Raw genomic sequence first — 20,476 nt, forward strand, 5'->3', positions numbered from 1 at the left:
TTTCATTTCATTTTCTTTGAGGTGGTAAAATCTGACGTCATAAGGTGTCTCTGGAAATCAGGCTTTGTCCCTGGTTTTTAAGATGTGTGTCCCTGGAACTTGAAAAGGGGGGTAGGCAGCACTGGTATGGCCTTTGAAGTGAACATGAGTTGACGCTGATAAACATAAACAAACAAAACTTTATTGTTGCTCATAGTCCAACTGACCGCACAGGTTCATATCAGGACTGTCAAGCCATACATGTTCAACTGTGTCAACACAAACTCACATTAAAAAAAAATAAAACACTAAGACAAACCCGCAAAACAGCTCATGGCACATTATCTTAACCATTTAGCTCCTTTGGGCAAATAAGGCTAGGTTGTGCTGAGGACATCAGCCCTTCCACTTAATTTCTCATCCCTAGATTACAAAAAATCATTTAAAAAAAACCTATGAAAATACTTCAAAGCCATTCAAAAATACATAAAAAGGCCTTGCAAATAACACTGCAGAATGGGCAGCTAGTGCCCATCCCAGTGTTCACAATTTCACTAGCTAAATGCCAGAGCAAAACAGCACAGACAGTACATCACAGACTGTGGAAAAAGAAAAAGTGTCGAGGCTTGCCAAGAAAAACGAAAAGGGAATGGACAGGGAAGGCAGAAAAAGACAACAGTGAAGAAAGGAAAAAGGCAGAAATAAAGAGATCGATAGGAAAGAGGAAATTTCCAGCACAGAATTTCCAGAAGGCAGGGATGCTGTTGCTGAAGGACCCCCGGTATCCCACAGGGTAGGGGAATAATCTACATAGAACACTGCCAAACAGCAGTGTCACGTTCTGTACAGACTCAGTGCAGGTCTTGTTCCCCGACTCTCAGTTTCCGAAGTCTGCGTGCAGCAATCCTGACAGCAGCCCTGCCACATACATCAAATGTCTGGTCAGGGGAGATCATTCATGGTCACTGCCACAACATTCCCAAAATGTCACACTGACAAGTTTGAAAACACTGTCGTTTCATTGTACAATGAGATCCAACTAAAAACTGTTATTTCATTGTACAATGAGATCCTCAATGAGATCCAACTAAAAGCACTGTTATTTCATTGTACTATGAGACCCAACTAACACACATAAACACAGTTACTCAGTTGTGCAATAAACAAGTTTCCCATATAAAAGCATTTCACATATTCGTTTTAAACATTGTGATTAACAATTATTACGCTTTAACCTTTCCCGTACGTTTGAAATCACCCAGACAAGTGTTTTTGCTCTGTAACTCAAGTAATATTGAAGCCACTTCCACATAATTTCATGACTTTGTCCATAATATAGTTTACTACATATCCACTGAACATTATTTTCTTTTATACATAAACAAAGTTATTAATCAATTAATGTCCCAGTACATCGTGGGTGTGACGACACCCATACTCCCAAAGAATAAACCTTGCACGCCGTCGTGGGTGTGGAGCCACCCATGCAAAGCTTGCGCGCCACGCGTTGTTGACGTGACGTCACTTGGGCTCGCTACAGAGAGAGATCAGAGTGACCTTGTCTTTTGTTGATCGTATCCCGGTTCAAGTCTGCGGTAAGTTTTACTCTAAAGTTGTAACTAATTTCAGAAAACAATATTTATTGCACTAGATATCTTCAACAATATTGAATGAACTGTTTTTCTTGTAGAGAATGATCGGGAGCAACTGATTGATAGCTTTTTATCTAGTTGGAATTAAAGAACTGGATATTTTTGTAAGTCTGAAATCAATTGATCTAAAATCTAGTTGATATAGAAATTTTATTCTTATCCTAATCTGTTCAAAGTAGAGAAAACCCGACTATGGCTAAAAAAAGAAAGATAGTTGATATAGAAATTTTTTTCTTATCCTAATCTGTTCAAAGTAGAGAAAACAACACTGTCTTCTCACGGGCAAAACTTATTCACAATGCGCCTGGTCAAGCACTGTAGTAAATAGCCTACACGCACAAGTGGAAACTGCGCATGCAAGTCTGCTGAAGAAAAGTCAAATTTGCTTTACGGACAGGTGTGGGTTACTGTGCACCCACGACGTACGGCAAGGTCTTATTTCTTCAGTGAAACCATGGGTGCCTACACACCCACGACGTACAGCGAAGGGTTAGTTCGTACACAGAAACCATGGGTGCCTGCACACCCATGACGTACAGCGAGGGGTCATTCCTTCTTAGAAACCATGGGTTTCTGCACACCCACGATGTACGGCGCGCAAAATTTTAGGCGACGTACGGGAAAGGTTAAAACATTGTGATTAATGATTATTACACATGAATCATACATTATGTAGAAAGACATGAACATTAACACTGCACATACTGTACTGAACATCTATCCTGTACACTGCACATTCATTCTGGCCCTTGTTTTGAGTTGTTTTTTTCCCCTCTTGCAATGAAGGCTCTCTCTTCTCTGAAATGGATACATTACAGCCAACTGAATCCAACACACAGCACAATCCCTCTCTCTTCTCTGAAATGGATACATTACAGCCAACTGAATCCAACACAGAGCACAATCCCTCTCTCTTCTCTGAAATGGATACATTACAGCCAACTGAATCCAACACAGAGCACAATCCCTCTCTCTTCTCTGAAATGGACACATTACAGCCAACTGAATCCAACACACAGCACAATCCCTCTCTCTTCTCTGAAATGGATACATTACAGCCAACTGAATCCAACACACAGCACAATCCCTCTCTCTTCTCTGAAATGGATACATTACAGCCAACTGAATCCAACACACAGCACAATCCCTCTCTCTTCTCTGAAATGGATACATTACAGCCAACTGAATCCAACACACAGCACAATCCCTCTCTCTTCTCTGAAATGGATACATTACAGCCAACTGAATCCAACACACAGCACAATCCCTCTCTCTTCTCTGAAATGGATACATTACAGCCAACTGAATCCAACACACAGCACAATCCCTCTCTCTTCTCTGAAATGGATACATTACAGCCAACTGAATCCAACACACAGCACAATCCAATCTAATGATCAAGGAAAACTCCTCCATTGCCACTAAATAAAGCAAAGGTGAAGGGTGTTGGAAACATCCCACAGTCTCACACATGAATGCATCGTAACACAAACAGAGACAAGAGGAAATAAGCCAGTCTAGAAAATCTGACTGCCCTTTCACTGTAGTTTTCCAACTGGTGAACATTATAGATAAGTGCAAATGCATACACACACACACAGTTTCAGTAATGCACATAAACCTGCAAATCTGTAACTCTTACAAATCTAGTCAACATCAACTGGTTACTGTTACACACCGACACACACACACACACTTACACACACACACTTACACATACGCACACACACACACACTTACACATACACAGAGTTACACACACACGTCAACTCATTGAGCACTATGCTTGAGCGTTGCTGTGGCATCCAAGTTGATCTCATCAAAATGGTGTCGACGTTCCTACATGATAAGCCGCCAAGAGAGGGGACTCATTTCTACAATATTCCTGGATGTGTGCACATGTAGTTTGGTAGGAAAAAGGTATTTCTTCTGTGTTTTGTCCGTATCAGTATGGCATGAAAGCCTTCCAAGCCTGGAAATTCCCAAGGGTTTGTATTGTATTCTATTGTATTGTGTTGTGTTGTGTTGTGTTGTACTGTGTTACTCTTTTGTCACAAGGGATTTCTCTGTGTGAAATTCAGGCTCCTCTCCCCAAGGAGAGCGCATCGCTACACTGAAAGCACCACCCATTTCTTTGTTGTTTTTTTGCCTACAATTTCATTTGTTTTCCCATCAAAGTGGATTTTTCTGCAGAATTTTGCCAGGGACAACCCTTTTATTGTCAATGACTAGCGTCGGGACCACCACTCAAGATCTTGAGGAAGATGAGAAAACACTGGCGACTGTGCCAGGATTCGAACCAGTGGGCGCAGATTCTCTCATTTCCCAGGCGGATGCGTTACCACAACTAGGCAAATGCTCCACATGGAATGATGGAATGTTGAATGGACTGAGGGAGAAAAGAATAATAATTATAATAATTAGTATTCATACAGCACTAAATCTTGTGCAGAGACAAATCAAAGTGCTTTCACACCAGTCAGTCGCATGCATACATAACTCGTCAGTCTAAACTGGGGGAAAAAACTGAAAACAAGGAAAAGGCAGAGGAGGGAGGCTATCTTGGGAAGAGGACCTAAGGCCTGACTTAAGAGCTGAGTGCAGAAACCTGACGAAGTGAAGGAGGGAGCTCATCCCAAATGCAAGGTCCAGAGACAGAAAGAATGGCAGCTGACAGTGGAGTGTTTGAATCTGGGTATGTGTAAACAGAGTGGATCCAAAGCTGATTGCAGAGAGCGAGATGGGGTGTAGAGGTGAAGGCAGCCACAGAGATAGGAAGGGGCAGATCTGTGAATACATAGAGTGCTGATCTTGTACTTTATTCTGTGTGAGACAGGGGGCCAATGGAGATAATGTAAAAGAGGAGTGATGTGCTCAGATCTTTTCTTTCTAAGGGCAAGTCAGAGAGCAGAAGCAAGCAGCGTGTGCACTGACCATCTGGAGAGGGCGGGGAGGTACTGGTTTATGTAGAGGTAGGACAGCTCAGGCTGCCGACTGATCCACGCTTCATCCAGTCTGTTGGCCAGCGCCACGGCACTCAGCTGGGCACAGCGGTCAGTCGCCATGCGGTTCTCTGTGGGCTGATTCACCACCCCCAGCTCCTGAGAGATCAGGGAATACCCTGTCATGTCACTGCACGTGTGTGTGTGTGTGTGTAGTCAGTCATTGCAATCTACACACCACTGATCAATGTCACTACAGACGGGCGCAATAGCCCCAAGTTTGAATCTCGGTAACAGCGCCTGGTGGGTAAAGGGTGGAGATTTTTCCAATCTCCCAGGTCAACACATGTGCAGACCTGCTTGTGCCTGAACCCCCTTTGTATGTATACACAAGCAGAAGATCAAATACACAAATCCTGTAATCCATGTCAGCGTTCGGTGGGTTATGGAAACAAGAACATACCTAGCAAGCACATCCCCGAAAACAAATGGCTAAATGGCTGCCTACACTGCTGGATAAAAATGGTAAAACATGAAAAAAGCCACTTGTGTACAAACAAGTGAAAATGGGAGTTGCAGCCCACGAACAAAGAAGAAGAGGAATGTCACTACACGTCTGTGTGTGTAGTCAGTCACTGCACTCTACACACCACTGATCCATGTCACTACACGTCTGTGTGTGTAGTCAGTCACTGCACTCTACACACCACTGGTCCATGTCACTACACATCTGTGTGTGTAGTCAGTCACTGCACTCTACACACCACTGATCCATGTCACTACACATCTGTGTGTGTAGTCAGTCACTGCACTCTACACACCACTGATCCATGTCACTACACGTCTGTGTGTGTAGTCAGTCACTGCACTCTACACACCACTGATCCATGTCACTACACGTCTGTGTGTGTAGTCAGTCACTGCACTCTACACACCACTGATCCATGTCACTACACATCTGTGTGTGTAGTCAGTCACTGCACTCTACATGCTATTGACCCATGTCACTACACATCTGTGTGTGTAGTCAGTCACTGCACTCTACACACCACTGATCCATGTCACTACACATCTGTGTGTGTAGTCAGTCACTGCACTCTACACACCACTGATCCATGTCACTACACATCTGTGTGTGTAGTCAGTCACTGCACTCTACACACCACTGATGTATGTTACTACATATCTGTGTGTGTAGTCAGTCACTGCACTCTACACACCACTGATCCATGTCACTACACGTCTGTGTGTGTAGTCAGTCACTGCACTCTACACACCACTGATGTATGTTACTACATATCTGTGTGTGTAGTCAGTCACTGCACTCTACACACTACTGATCCATGTCACTACACGTCTGTGTGTGTAGTCAGTCACTGCACTCTACACACCACTGGTCCATGTCACTACACGTCTATGTGTGTGTAGTCAGTCACTGCACTCTACACACCACTGGTCCATGTCACTACACGTGTATGTGTTGTCACTGCACTCTACACACCACTGACCCCAACTGATAATCCCTACAGTGAATATAATCCACTGACAATCTTTCCAGTGACAATCCCTGCACAAAACACTGTCCAATGACAATCACTACAGAAAACACTGTCCAGTGACAATCCCTGCACAAAACACTGTCCAGTGACAATCACTACAGAAAACACTGTCCAGTGACAATCACTACAGAAAACACTGTCCAGTGACAATCCCTGCACAAAACACTGTCCAGTGACAATCCCTGCACAAAACACTGTCCAGTGACAATCACTACAGAAAACACTGTCCAGTGACAATCACTGCACAAAACACTGTCCAGTGACAATCACTGCACAAAACACTGTCCAGTGACAATCACTGCACAAAACACTGTCCAGTGACAATCACTGCAGTAAACATCATCCACTGACAATCCCTACAATAAACATCATCCAGTGACAATCCCTACAGCAAACACTGTCCAGTGACAATCCCTACAGTAAACATCATCCAGTGACAATCCCTACAGTAAACATCATCCAGTGACAATCCCTACAGTAAACATCATCCAGTGACAATCCCTACAGTAAACATCATCCAGTGACAATCCCTACAGCAAACACTGTCCAGTGACAATCCCTACAGCAAACACTGTCCAGTGACAATCCCTACAGTAAACATCATCCAGTGACAATCCCTACAGTAAACATCATCCAGTGACAATCCCTACAGTAAACACTGTCCAGTGACAATCCCTACAGTAAACATCATCCAGTGACAATCCCTACAGTAAACACTGTCCAGTGACAATCCCTACAGTAAACATCATCCAGTGACAATCCCTACAGTAAACATCATCCAGTGACAATCCCTACAGTAAACACTGTCCAGTGACAATCCCTACAGTAAACATCATCCACTGACAATCCCTACAGTAAACATCATCCAGTGACAATCCCTACAGTAAACACTGTCCAGTGACAATCCCTACAGTAAACATCATCCAGTGACAATCCCTACAGTAAACACTGTCCAGTGACAATCCCTACAGTAAACACTGTCCAGTGACAATCCCTACAGTAAACATCATCCAGTGACAATCCCTACAGTAAACATCATCCAGTGACAATCCCTACAGTAAACATCATCCAGGAACATCATCCAGTGACAATCCCTACAGTAAACATCATCCAGTGACAATCCCTACAGTAAACATCATCCAGTGACAATCCCTACAGTAAACACTGTCCAGTGACAATCCCTACAGTAAACATCATCCAGTGACAATCCCTACAGTAAACACTGTCCAGTGACAATCCCTACAGTAAACACTGTCCAGTGACAATCCCTACAGTAAACATCGTCCAGTGACAAGCCCTACAGTAAACACTGTCCAGTGACAATCACTACAGTTAACATTGTCCAATGATAATCCCTACAGTAAACACGGTCCACTGACAATCCCTACAGTAAACACTGTCCAGTGATAAACCCTACAGTAAACATCATCCAGTGACAATCCCTACAGTAAACATTGTTCAGTAACAATCCCTACAGTAAACACTGTCCAGTGACAATCCGTACAGTAAACACTGTCCAGTGACAATCCGTACAGTAAACACTGTCCAGTGATAAACCCTACAGTAAACATCATCCAGTGACAAACCCTACAGTAAACATCATCCAGTGACAAACCCTACAGTAAACACGGTCCACTGACAATCCCTACAGTAAACATCGTCCAGTGACAATCCCTACAGTAAACATCGTCCAGTGACAATCCCTACAGTAAACACTGTCCAGTGACAATCTGTACAGTAAACACTGTCCAGTGACAATCCCTAAAATAAACACTGTCCAGTGACAATCTGGACAGTAAACACTGTCCAGTGACAATCCCTACAATAAACACTGTCCAGTGACAATCTGTACAGTAAACACTGTCCAGTGACAATCCCTAAAATAAACACTGTCCAGTGACAATCCATACAGTTAACATTACCCAGTGACAATCCCCACAGTAAACATTGTCCATGCCTATTCTTACAGTAAAAATCAACAAGTGACAAACCCTACAGTAAACATTGTCCAGTGTACAATCCCTACAGTAAGACACACATGCTGCACTACCTCTCCAGGGGTACCAGTGAAGGCAAACTTGAGGGCATTGGAGAAGACAGGCCCAGGACATAGCATGGTGACGTGGATGTTGCTGTCGTAAACCTCCATCCTCAGTGTGTCGAAGGACCCCTTCATCAACATCACATGAATCCTTCATCAGCATCACATGAACCCTTCATCAGCATCAACATCACATGAACCCTTCATCAGCATCACATGAACCCTTCATCAGCATCAACATCACATGAACCCTTCATCAGCATCAAATGACCCCTCCATTAACATCAACATCAAATGACCCCTCCATCAACATCAAATGAGCATTCCCTTCACTGACACCTAATGACCCTTTCAACAACATCAAATGACCCCTCTACCAATATCAACTGACCCCTCCATCAACACCGAATAACCATTCCCTTCATCAACATCAAATGACTTCTCTATCAACATCAACTGACTCCTCTATTGACAACTGACCCCTTCATCAATATCAAATGACCATTTCCTTCAACGATATCAAATGACCATTTCCTTCAACGACATCAAATAATCCCTTCATCAACATAAAACGACACCTACATCAATATCAGATATTCCTGAAAGACCTTCCATCTAAACAGTCAAAATTTTACAAGTTCTGCAAAAAGCAGTTTCAGTGTTACATGTACACATTTATCCACAGAGACTGCATTGGAGATAGGACAATGTAAATGAGGTATCCCACAGGACCTGTTTGATGTGTAATTTACAGTTTACTCAGGCAAACAATTGCATGAAAGATGTGTTTACACTACACTACACACACACACACACACACACACACACTGACACACACACTCTGAAAAACACACGCCAAACACACACACATTCCCAAACACACACACACACACACACGCACACACGCGCACACACACACACACACACACTCACACACACACACACACACACACACACACACACACACACACACACACACACACACACACACACTCACATGCAGGGCATGTTTGGATGCAGCATAGGAGCCAAGACCAGGAGCCCCTGTAACATACCACACACAGCACATCACACACAGCACACCACACACAGCACACCACACACAGCACACCACACACAGCACAGCACACCACACACAGCACAGCACACACAGCACACCACACACAGCACACCACACACAGCACACCACACCACACACAGCACACCACACACAGCACACCACACACAGCACAGCACACACAGCACAGCACACACAGCACACCACACACAGCACAGCACACACAGCACACCACACACACCACACCACACACAGCACATTACACACAGCACACCACACACAGCACATTACACACAGCACACCACACACCACACACAGCACAGCACACACAGCACACCACACACAGCACAGCACACACAGCACAGCACACACAGCACACCACACACAGCACATTATACACAGCACACCACACCACACACAGCACACCACACACAGCACAGCACACACAGCACACCACACACAGCACATTATACACAGCACACCACACACAGCACAGCACACACAGCACACCACACACAGCACATTATACACAGCACACCACACCACACACAGCACACCACACACAGCACAGCACACACAGCACACCACACACAGCACATTATACACAGCACACCACACCACACACAGCACATTATACACAGCACACCACACCACACACACCACATCACACACAGCACATCACACACAGCACACCACATCACACAGCACATCACACACAGCACATCACACACAGCACATCACACACAGCACACCACACCACACACAGCACACCACATCACACACATCACACCACACACAGCACATCACACACAGCACACCACACCACACACAGCACATTATACACAGCACACCACACACAGCACATTATACACAGCACACCACACCACACACAGCACATTATACACAGCACACCACACCACACACAGCACACCACACCACACACAGCACACCACACCACACACAGCACACCACACCACACACCCAGCACACCACACACAGCACATCACACAGCACACCACACCACACCACACACCCAGCACATCACACACAGCACACCACACCACACACCCAGCACATCACACACAGCACATCACACACCACATCACACACAGCACATCACACCACATCACACACAGCACATCACACACCACACCACACACAGCACATCACACACCACACCACACACAGCACATCACACCCCACACACACAGCACATCACACCCCACACACACAGAACACCACACACCCCACACACACAGCACATCACACACCCCCCACACAGCACATCACACCCCACACACACAGCACATCACACCACACCACACACAGCACATCACACACCCCACACACACAGCACATCACACCCCACACACACAGAACACCACACACCCCACACACAGCACATCACACACCACACCACACACAGCACATCACACCCCACACACACAGCACATCACACACCACACCACACACAGCACATCACACCCCACACACACAGCACATCACACACACCCAACACAGCACATCACACACCCCACACACAGCACATCACACACCCCACACACAGAACATCACACACCCCACACACACAGCACATCACACCCCACACACACAGCACATCACACACCACACACACACAGCACATCTCTTGCCTGATGACAAGGCCAGCATCACACTGCCGTCATCACTGCCACACTTGCTACACTTTTACTTTCTGTTTCTCAAGGAAGCAACACTGCCTTTGGACAAATTGTATTGTATTGTATTGTATTGTATTACTCTATTTTGTCACAACAGATTTCTCTGCATGAAATACGGGCTGCTCTCCTCAAGGAGAGCGCATCGCTACACTGAGAGCACCACCCGATTTTTCTTTTTGGTTTGTAGTTTTTCCTGCTTGCAATTTTATTTGTTTTCCTGTCAATGTAGATTTTTCTACAGAATTTTGCCAGGGACAATCCTTTTGTTGCCGTGGTTTGTTGTTTTTTTTTACCTGCACTAGATGCTTGCTGCACTGGAGACCTCGGTTTATTGTCTCCTCTGAGTAACCAGCATCCACACCATCATTCAAGGTCAAGTGGAGGGGGAGAAAAAACTGGCCGTTGTGGGATTCTAACCAGTGCGCTCAGGGGCGTCACATCATCTGTGTTCTCAAAGTTGGTTAGCTCTCCCAAACTGCGAGCAACAGTCTTATGGCGACTGAGAGAGGCAGAACGTGCAAACCAGCAAGCTTCTTCCTTTGACTTTTTGCTGCATATTTTGGTTTTCTCACTGTGCATACAGCAGCACTTCACTGTACAGTGTTTGGCTGTTGCAATGGAGGATAGCAACGGAAGAAACATCAAAGACTCCGTGTCAACGTGTCTATTTGCTTAAACACACATACTGTTTGCTCAAACACACACCAACATCTAACACTCCTTGTCAACATGTCTGTCTGCTAAAACACACACCAACATCTAACACTCCTTGTCAACATGTCTATTTGCACAAATACACGCCAACATCAAATACTCCTTGCCAACATGTCTGCTAAAACACACACCAACATCAAACACTCCTTGTCAACATGTCTATTTGCACAAATACACACCATCATCTAACACTACTTGTCAACATGTCTATTTGCACAAAGACACACCATCTAACACTCCTTGTCAACATGTCTATTTGCACAAATACACACCAACATCAAACACTCCTTGTCAACATGTCTGCTAAAGCACACACCAACATCTAACACTCCTTGTCAACATGTCTATTTGCACAAATACACACCATCATCTTACACTCCTTGTCAACATGTCTGTCTGCTAAAACACACACCAACATCAAACACTCCTTGTCAACATGTCTGCTAAAGCACACACCAACATCTAACACTCCTTGTCAACATGTCTATTTGCACAAATACACACCATCATCTTACACTCCTTGTCAACATGTCTGTCTGCTAAAACACACACCAACATCAAACACTCCACCAACATCAAAAACACCTTTTTAAGGTGTCAATTTACTTAAACATACCAGTACTTACACATCTTGTCTGTTTACTTAAACACATACCAATACTAACACTCCTTATCAACATGTCTATTTACTCAAGAACACACCGACACAAAACACTCCTAGATCCTTCTCAACATGTCTACACATACCAACACAACACACAGCTTGTCCAAACACTACTGGCTAAGATGCTTGTTTGGAGTTTCAGCTTCAAGGAAGTGTTAAACCATACAGACTCCGAGCTGCCAACCCCTGTCAAGTGTTTGTAGGAACAATCAGGAAATTTGGTTGGAACATTTTGAATTTTGTAGGAACACTCCAACTTTTTTTTTTTTTACAGTTGACACATCTGTGACACTGTGTCGCTTCCCTGCTCTTTGTTCGTCATGATTTTCACAAGCGGAATGTATGGGGACTTCTGTTTCCATACGTTTCTTCCTTCCTTGTTCTCCATAGCTTCTTCCACCAGGAACGGACACTGTCTGACCAAGACAACTCGATTCAGCCATGTTCTCTCTTGCTCCGGCAAACCATTAAGCTGACTGATCCACTCAATGCTGTTTCAATGTAAACATGCACACGATTAGCTGTGCATCATCACGTTAGACCAAACTTAGTAGTGACTGGCCTGGTGATCGATAGGTCTAGAGCGTCTGGGTAATGTTACGACAGGAAAGCATGTGTGACCATGCCATGTAGTCAAAAATGAACTCGTCGGAACAATTTTGACGTTGGCGTAACGTCGGTACAAACTGCGGTCGAGTGTACCATAATATGGCAAAATCCTAACAGTTTACATCTCTGCAGACTGATCTATGTATGGAACACCAAATTTGCCTTGAAGAAAATGAAAGGTCCAATGCCCACCCTATGCACATGCCTAACAGGTTGGTCAGACCTTAAAAGCCTTCATAGTGCTGCAGGAATCAGTAAGATGATGGAAAAAAGGGATATACATATTGTTTAACATAATAAAATCAAATCAAATCAAATAAAACAAATTAAAGCATGATGAAATAAATAATGAATACATAAAAAAGAATCAAATGAAAAGGGTAGATAAAAGACTTTTTCTTGTCCATGGGCTTCTTTCAGCACACACACACACACTACACATACACATGCACGCACACACACACACACACACACTACACATACACATGCACGCAACCATGACTGACCACCACCACAAAAAACACTCTGCGCCCACACTCTTTCAGTGTTTGTTAAATAAAAGAACACAACAGTAACACACAAGCCATTGTGTTCATCATACATTCACACAACAAAACTCAACAAACCAACCAGCAACTTGCTGCCCCCTGTCCTTTACCCATGCGTCCCACAAGGCTAGAGATGACTGCGATGTGTCCCGACTTCCTGGTCAGCATGTGTGGCAGGACGGCTTTGGTCAGCGACAGAGGGCCCAGCGTGTTGAGCGTCAGCACCTCCCGGTCCACAGCCAGAGATGTGTTCAGCCACAGCGCCCGCTGTGAGCGACCCGCATTGTTCACCAACACGTCAATCTGGGTCAAGGTCAAAACCAAACATGTTAATCTGGGTCAAGGTCAAAATCAACAGGTTAAATCTGGGTCAGTCTGGATCAAAACAATCGTATCAGTTTGGGTCAAAATCAACATGTCAATCTGGGTCAAGGTCAAAATCAACAGGTAAAGCCTGGATCGAAACCAACACGTCAGTTTAGATAAAAACAACCATATCAGTCTGAGTCAAATCCAACACATCAATCTGGGTCAAGGTCAAAATCAGCAGGTCAATCTGGATTGAAACCAACATGTCGGTCTGGATCAAAACAATTATGTCAGTCTGGGTCAAAACCAACACATCAAGTCTGGATTGAAACAATCATATTAGTCTGGGTCAAAACCAACACGTCAAATCTGGATTGAAACAATCATATCAGTCTGGGTCAAAATCAACATGTCAATCTGGGTCAAGTTCAAAATCAACAGGTCAGTTTGGATCGAAACCAACACAAAAGTCTGGATCAAAACAATCACATCAATCTGGGTCAAAACAATCACAATAATCCAGGTCAAACAACCCATCAATCTGGGTCAAAGTCAAAACCAACACATCAATCTGGGTCAAACCCAACATGTCAGTCTGGGTCAAAACAATCACATCCACCGAGGTCAAAGTCAAAACTTACACATCAGTCTAGGTCATATCCAACACACATCATTCTAGGTCAGGACGAACACACAGTCCACTTGATATTTCTCTGTCATGGATAAGGAGTCCTGCTAATGATCTCATATCTCTGTCATGGATAAGGAGTCCTGCTAATGATCTCATATCTCTGTCATGGATAAGGAGTCCTGCTAATGATCTCATATCTGTCATGGATAAGGAGTCCTGCTAATGATCTCATATCTCTGTCACGGATAAGGAGTCCTGCTAATGATCTCATATCTCTGTCATGGATAAGGAGTCCTGCTAATGATCTCATATCTCTCATGGATAAGGAGTCCTGCTAATGATCTCATATCTCTCATGGATAAGGAGTCCTGCTAATGATCTCATATCTCTGTCAAGGATAAGGAGTCCTACTAATGATCTCATATCTCTGTCATGGATAAGGTGTCCTGCTAATGATCTCATATCTCTGTCATGGATAAGGAGTCCTGCTAATGATCTCATATCTCTGTCATGGATAAGGAGTCCTGCTAATGATCTCATATCTCTGTCATGGATAAGGAGTCCTGCTAATGATCTCATATCTCTCATGGATAAGGAGTCCTGCTAATGATCTCATATCTCTCATGGATAAGGAGTCCTGCTAATGATCTCATATATCTGTCATGGATAAGGAGTCCTGCTAATGATCTCATATCTCTCATGGATAAGGAGTCCTGCTAATGATCTCATATATCTGTCATGGATAAGGAGTCCTGCTAATGATCTCATATCTCTCATGGATAAGGAGTCCTGCTAATGATCTCATATATCTGTCATGGATAAGGAGTCCTGCTAATGATCTCATATCTCTCATGGATAAGGAGTCCTGCTAATGATCTCATATATCTGTCATGGATAAGGAGTCCTGCTAATGATCTCATATCTCTCATGGATAAGGAGTCCTGCTAATGATCTCATATCTCTGTCATGGATAAGGAGTCCTGCTAATGATCTCATATCTCTGTCATGGATAAGGAGTCCTGCTAATGATCTCATATCTCTGTCATGGATAAGGTGTCCTGCTAATGATCTCATATCTCTGTCATGGATAATGAATCGTGTGGTCAGCACTGATCTGTGAGAAGTGATGTGTTGCAGAACAGTGGTGTGTGTCACATGTGTCACACTGACCTGTGGGAAGTGTGTTGCAGAACAGTGGTGTGTGTCACATGTGTCACACTGACCTGTGGGAAGTGTGTTGCAGAACAGTGGTGTGTGTCACATGTGTCACACTGACCTGTGGGAAGTGTGTTGCAGAACAGTGGTGTGTGTCACATGTCACACTGACCTGTGGGAAGTGATGTGTTGCAGAACAGTGGTGTGTGTCACATGTGTCACACTGACCTGTGGGAAGTGTGTTGTAGAACAGTGGTGTGTGTCACATGTCACACTGACCTGTGGGAAGTGTGTTGCAGAACAGTGGTGTGTGTCACATGTGTCACACTGACCTGTGGGAAGTGTGTTGCAGAACAGTGGTGTGTGTCACATGTGTCACACTGACCTGTGGGAAGTGTGTTGCAGAACAATGGTGTGTGTCACGTGTCACACTGACCTGTGGGAAGTGTGTTGCAGAACAGTGGTGTGTGTCACATGTGTCACACTGATCTGTGGAAAGTGCTGCAGGACAATGGTGTGTGTCACATGTGTCACACTGACCCGTGGAAAGTGCAGCAGGACAGTGATGTGTGTCACATGTGTCACACTGACCTGTGAGAAGTGTTGCAGAACAATGGTGTGTGTCACATGTGTCACACTGACCTGTGGAAAGTGTTGCAGAACAGTGGTATGTGTCACATGTGTCACACTGACCTGTGGAAAGTGTTGCAGGACAGTGGTATGTGTCACATGTCACACTGACCTGTGGGAAGTGCTGCAGGACAGTGGTATGTGTCACATGTGTCACACTGACCTGTGGGAAGTGTTGCAGAACAGTGGTATGTGTCACATGTGTCACACTGACCTGTGGGAAGTGTTGCAGGACAGTGGTATGTGTCACATGTCACACTGACCTGTGGGAAGTGTTGCAGAACAATGGTATGTGTCACATGTCACACTGACCTGTGGGAAGTGTTGCAGGACAGTGGTGTGTGTCACATGTCACACTGACCTGTGGAAAGTGTTGCAGAACAATGGTGTGTGTCACATGTGTCACACTGACCTGTGGGAAGTGTTGCAGAACAATGGTATGTGTCACATGTCACACTGACCTGTGGAAAGTGCTGCAGGACAGTGGTATGTGTCACATGTGTCACACTGACCTGTGGGAAGTGTTGCAGAACAATGGTATGTGTCACATGTGTCACACTGACCTGTGGAAAGTGCTGCAGGACAGTGGTGTGTGTCACGTGTCACATTGACCTGTGGGAAGTGCTGCAGAACAATGGTATGTGTCACATGTGTCACACTGACCTGTGGGAAGTGTTGCAGAACAATGGTGTGTGTCACATGTCACACTGACCTGTGGAAAGTGTTGCAGAACAGTGGTGTGTGTCACATGTCACACTGACCTGTGGGAAGTGTTGCAGGACAATGGTGTGTGTCACATGTGTCACACTGACCTGTGGAAAGTGCTGCAGGACAGTGGTGTGTGTCACATGTGTCACACTGACCTGTGGAAAGTGCTGCAGGACAGTGGTGTGTGTCACATGTGTCACACTGACCTGTGGAAAGTGTTGCAGAACAATGGTGTGTGTCACATGTCACACTGACCTGTGGGAAGTGTTGCAGAACAATGGTATGTGTCACATGTCACACTGACCTGTGGGAAGTGTTGCAGAACAATGGTATGTCACATGTCACACTGACCTGTGGAAAGTGCTGCAGGACAGTGGTGTGTGTCACATGTCACACTGACCTGTGGAAAGTGCTGCAGGACAGTGGTGTGTGTCACATGTCACACTGACCTGTGGAAAGTGTTGCAGAACAATGGTGTGTGTCACATGTCACACTGACCTGTGGAAAGTGCTGCAGGACAGTGGTCACTGCTGCCTGGTGTGTGTCAAACTGCAGCAGGTCCAGGGGCAGAACCAGCACATCCTCTGACCTCATCCCATGCTGCTCTGCACACCATTCACATACTGCTCTGCACACCATTCAAATAGTGCGCTGCATGCCATTCACATAGCACATCATTCACATGGTGCGCTGTATGCCATTCACATAGTGTGCTGCATACCATTCACATAGTGCTCTGCACACCAATCACACAGTGCACTGCATGCCATTCACATAGCACATGATTCACATAGCGCGCTGCATGGCATTCACATTGCATATCATTCACAAATTGCTCTGCACACCATTCACACAGCACACCATTCACATAGTGCTCTGCACACCATTCACATTGTGCGCTGCATGCCATTCACATAACATACCGTTCACATAGTGCGCTGGATGCCATTCACATAGCACATCATTCACATAGTGCGCTGCATGCCATTCACATAACACATCATTCACATAGTGCACTGCATGCCATTCACATAGCACATCTTTCACAAATTGCTCTGCACACCATTCCCAAATCACACCATTCACATAGTGCTCTGCACGCCATTCACATAGCACATCATTCACATAGTGCTCTGCATGCCATTCCCATTGCAAATCATTCACATAGTGCTCAGCACACCATTCACACAGCACACATAGCACATCATTTACATATTGCTTTGCACAACATTCATAGTGCTTTGTACACCATTTACATGGTGCTCTGCACACCATTCACATTGTGCTCTGCACACCATTCACACAGCACACCATTCATTTAGCACATCATTCACATCATGCTCTGCACACCATTCACATGGCACATCATTCACATAGCACATCATTCACATAGTGCTCCTCACACTATTCACAAAATACACCACTTACAACATTCTGCACACTATTCATATATCACACCATTCACACAGCACTTCACTGACATAGCGCTCTGCACACCACTCACATGGCTGACCATTCACATAGCACATCATAGACATAGTGCTCTTCACAAATAGATAGATATATAGATATATAGACAGATAGATAATCATTTCATGTGTGCACAGTCCACAGTGTGACAAATTACCAACACATCGTTGCTTGACACGCTGCAGCTCCTGCGGGCGCCTGGCTGACAGAACCAGCTTGCTCCCTGCTGCTGCCAGGACGTACGCCAGCTCTTCCCCAATGCCGCTGGAGGCCCCGGTGATCCATACCACCTGGCCTGACAGTGCGTCTGAAACACAGCAAAGCTCAGCCTCTCAACAATAGTGTGTCAGAAACATAGCATGTAGTCTACCAATGACAGTGCGTCTGAAACACAGCAAAGCTCAGCCTCTCAATAGTGTGTCAGAAACATAGCATGTAGTCTACCAATAACAGTGCGTCTGAAACACAGCAAAGCTCAGCCTCTCAACAATAGTGTGTCAGAAACATAGCATGTAGTCTACCAATGACAGTGCGTCTGAAACACAGCAAAGCTCAGCCTCTCAACAATAGTGTGTCAGAAACATAGCATGTAGTCTACCAATGACAGTGCGTCTGAAACACAGCAAAGCTCAGCCTCTCAACAATAGTGTCTCAGAAACATAGCATGTAGTCTACCAATGACAGTGCGTCTGAAACACAGCAAAGCTCAGCCTCTCAACAATAGTGTGTCAGAAACATAGCATGTAGTCTACCAATGACAGTGCGTCTGAAACACAGCAAAGCTCAGCCTCTCAATAGTGTGTCAGAAACATAGCATGTAGTCTACCAATGACAGTGCGTCTGAAACACGGCAAAGCTCAACCTGTCAACAATAGTGTGTCAGAAACATATGTAGGTATGATAGTCGGTCGTGACTATGACCATCAGAACTGCAGAGGAGGCAACAGCTGTCCCAATCATCTGGGCTAGAATTTTTTATTATAGTGGAGAATGTCTTGCCCAAGTTACAACGCCACTCTCTCAGCCAAGAGGGTTTTAGGACAGTCAGCGTTGGGATGGTTCCCAAAGGCCACCTTAGCCCCAAAAGCTGCAGCAGTAAAAGCCAGTGCAATCGTGCCTCCTAGTCTGAGAGTCATAGTCCTTCACGAAATACTAAGCTGTGAATGACTTCCTACTTTATTATTATTATTTATTTATTTATTAATTTATTTTATTTTACTTTTTTTTTTTTTTTTTTTGGTACACCTATAGTTGACTTCATCATGTTTTTCCGCCTTATACATATTATTATTAGTAGTAGTAGTTCTTTTATGTATTTATCTATTATTTATTTACTTCTTTTTTCTCAAGGTCTGACTAAGCGCGTTGGGTTACGCTGCCCGTCAGGCATCTGCTTGGCAGATGTGGTGTAGCATATATGGATTTGTCCGAAAGCAGTGACGCCCCCTTCAGCTACTGAAATTGAAACTGACTTCCTACTGCAATGGAGAAACCATTGATCATACAGCTCTCACTTTGCTGTTGGCCCAACTGTAAGTCAGAAACATAGCACACAGTATATCAATGACAGCATGTTTAAAACATGGTAAAGCTCAGCCTGTCAATAGTAGTATGTCTGAAACATATCATGTAGTCTATCAAAGACAGTATGTCTGAAACATAGTATGTTGCCTATCAATGACAGTACGTCTGAAACATGGCAAGTAGTCTATCAATGAAAGTACGCCTGAACCATAGCATTTAACCTATCAACGACAGTACATCTGACATTTAACACTTAGCCTGATATTGACAGTATGGCTGAAACATGGCAAATCATAGCCTGTCAATGACAGTATGTCTGAGACATGGCAAATCATAGCCTGTCAATGACAGTATGTCTGAGACATGGCAAATCATAGCCTGTCAATGACAGTATGTCTGAGACATGGCAAATCATAGCCTGTCAATGACAGTATGTCTGAGACATGGCAAATCATAGCCTGTCAATGACAGTATGTCTGAGACATGGCAAATTCCAGTGTATCTACAACAGACTGTCTGAAACATGACAAATCTCAACCTGCCTTCGACAGTTTCAAACATGGCAACAAATCTCAGCCTATAAA

General features: G+C 44.5%; 1 protein-coding gene across 8 annotated transcripts in view; it reads right to left on the reverse strand.

The window, feature by feature from the left end:
* Nucleotides 1-15: 15 nt before the first annotated feature.
* The window catches only part of LOC143283178 (dehydrogenase/reductase SDR family member 7-like), a 27,478-nt gene continuing 7,017 nt past the window's right edge, over nt 16-20,476 (reverse strand). For 7 of the 8 annotated variants that reach the window (XM_076589354.1, XM_076589352.1, XM_076589351.1 and 4 more), the window contains exons 3-9: nt 18,526-18,675; nt 17,397-17,503; nt 13,576-13,768; nt 9,171-9,217; nt 8,183-8,302; nt 4,566-4,732; nt 51-897 (exon numbers count right to left, since the gene is read on the reverse strand). In XM_076589354.1, coding sequence (XP_076445469.1) covers nt 831-897; nt 4,566-4,732; nt 8,183-8,302; nt 9,171-9,217; nt 13,576-13,768; nt 17,397-17,503; nt 18,526-18,675 — 851 coding nt within the window. In that variant the 3' untranslated portion in view covers nt 51-830. Of the gene's footprint in view, nt 898-4,565; nt 4,733-8,182; nt 8,303-9,170; nt 9,218-13,575; nt 13,769-17,396; nt 17,504-18,525; nt 18,676-20,476 lie in introns of all 8 variants that reach the window. The other variant, XM_076589356.1, reaches the window with a different exon arrangement.

Source organism: Babylonia areolata, chromosome 6 (assembly GCF_041734735.1).
Source record: "Babylonia areolata isolate BAREFJ2019XMU chromosome 6, ASM4173473v1, whole genome shotgun sequence".
Lineage (NCBI taxonomy): Eukaryota > Metazoa > Mollusca > Gastropoda > Neogastropoda > Buccinidae > Babylonia > Babylonia areolata.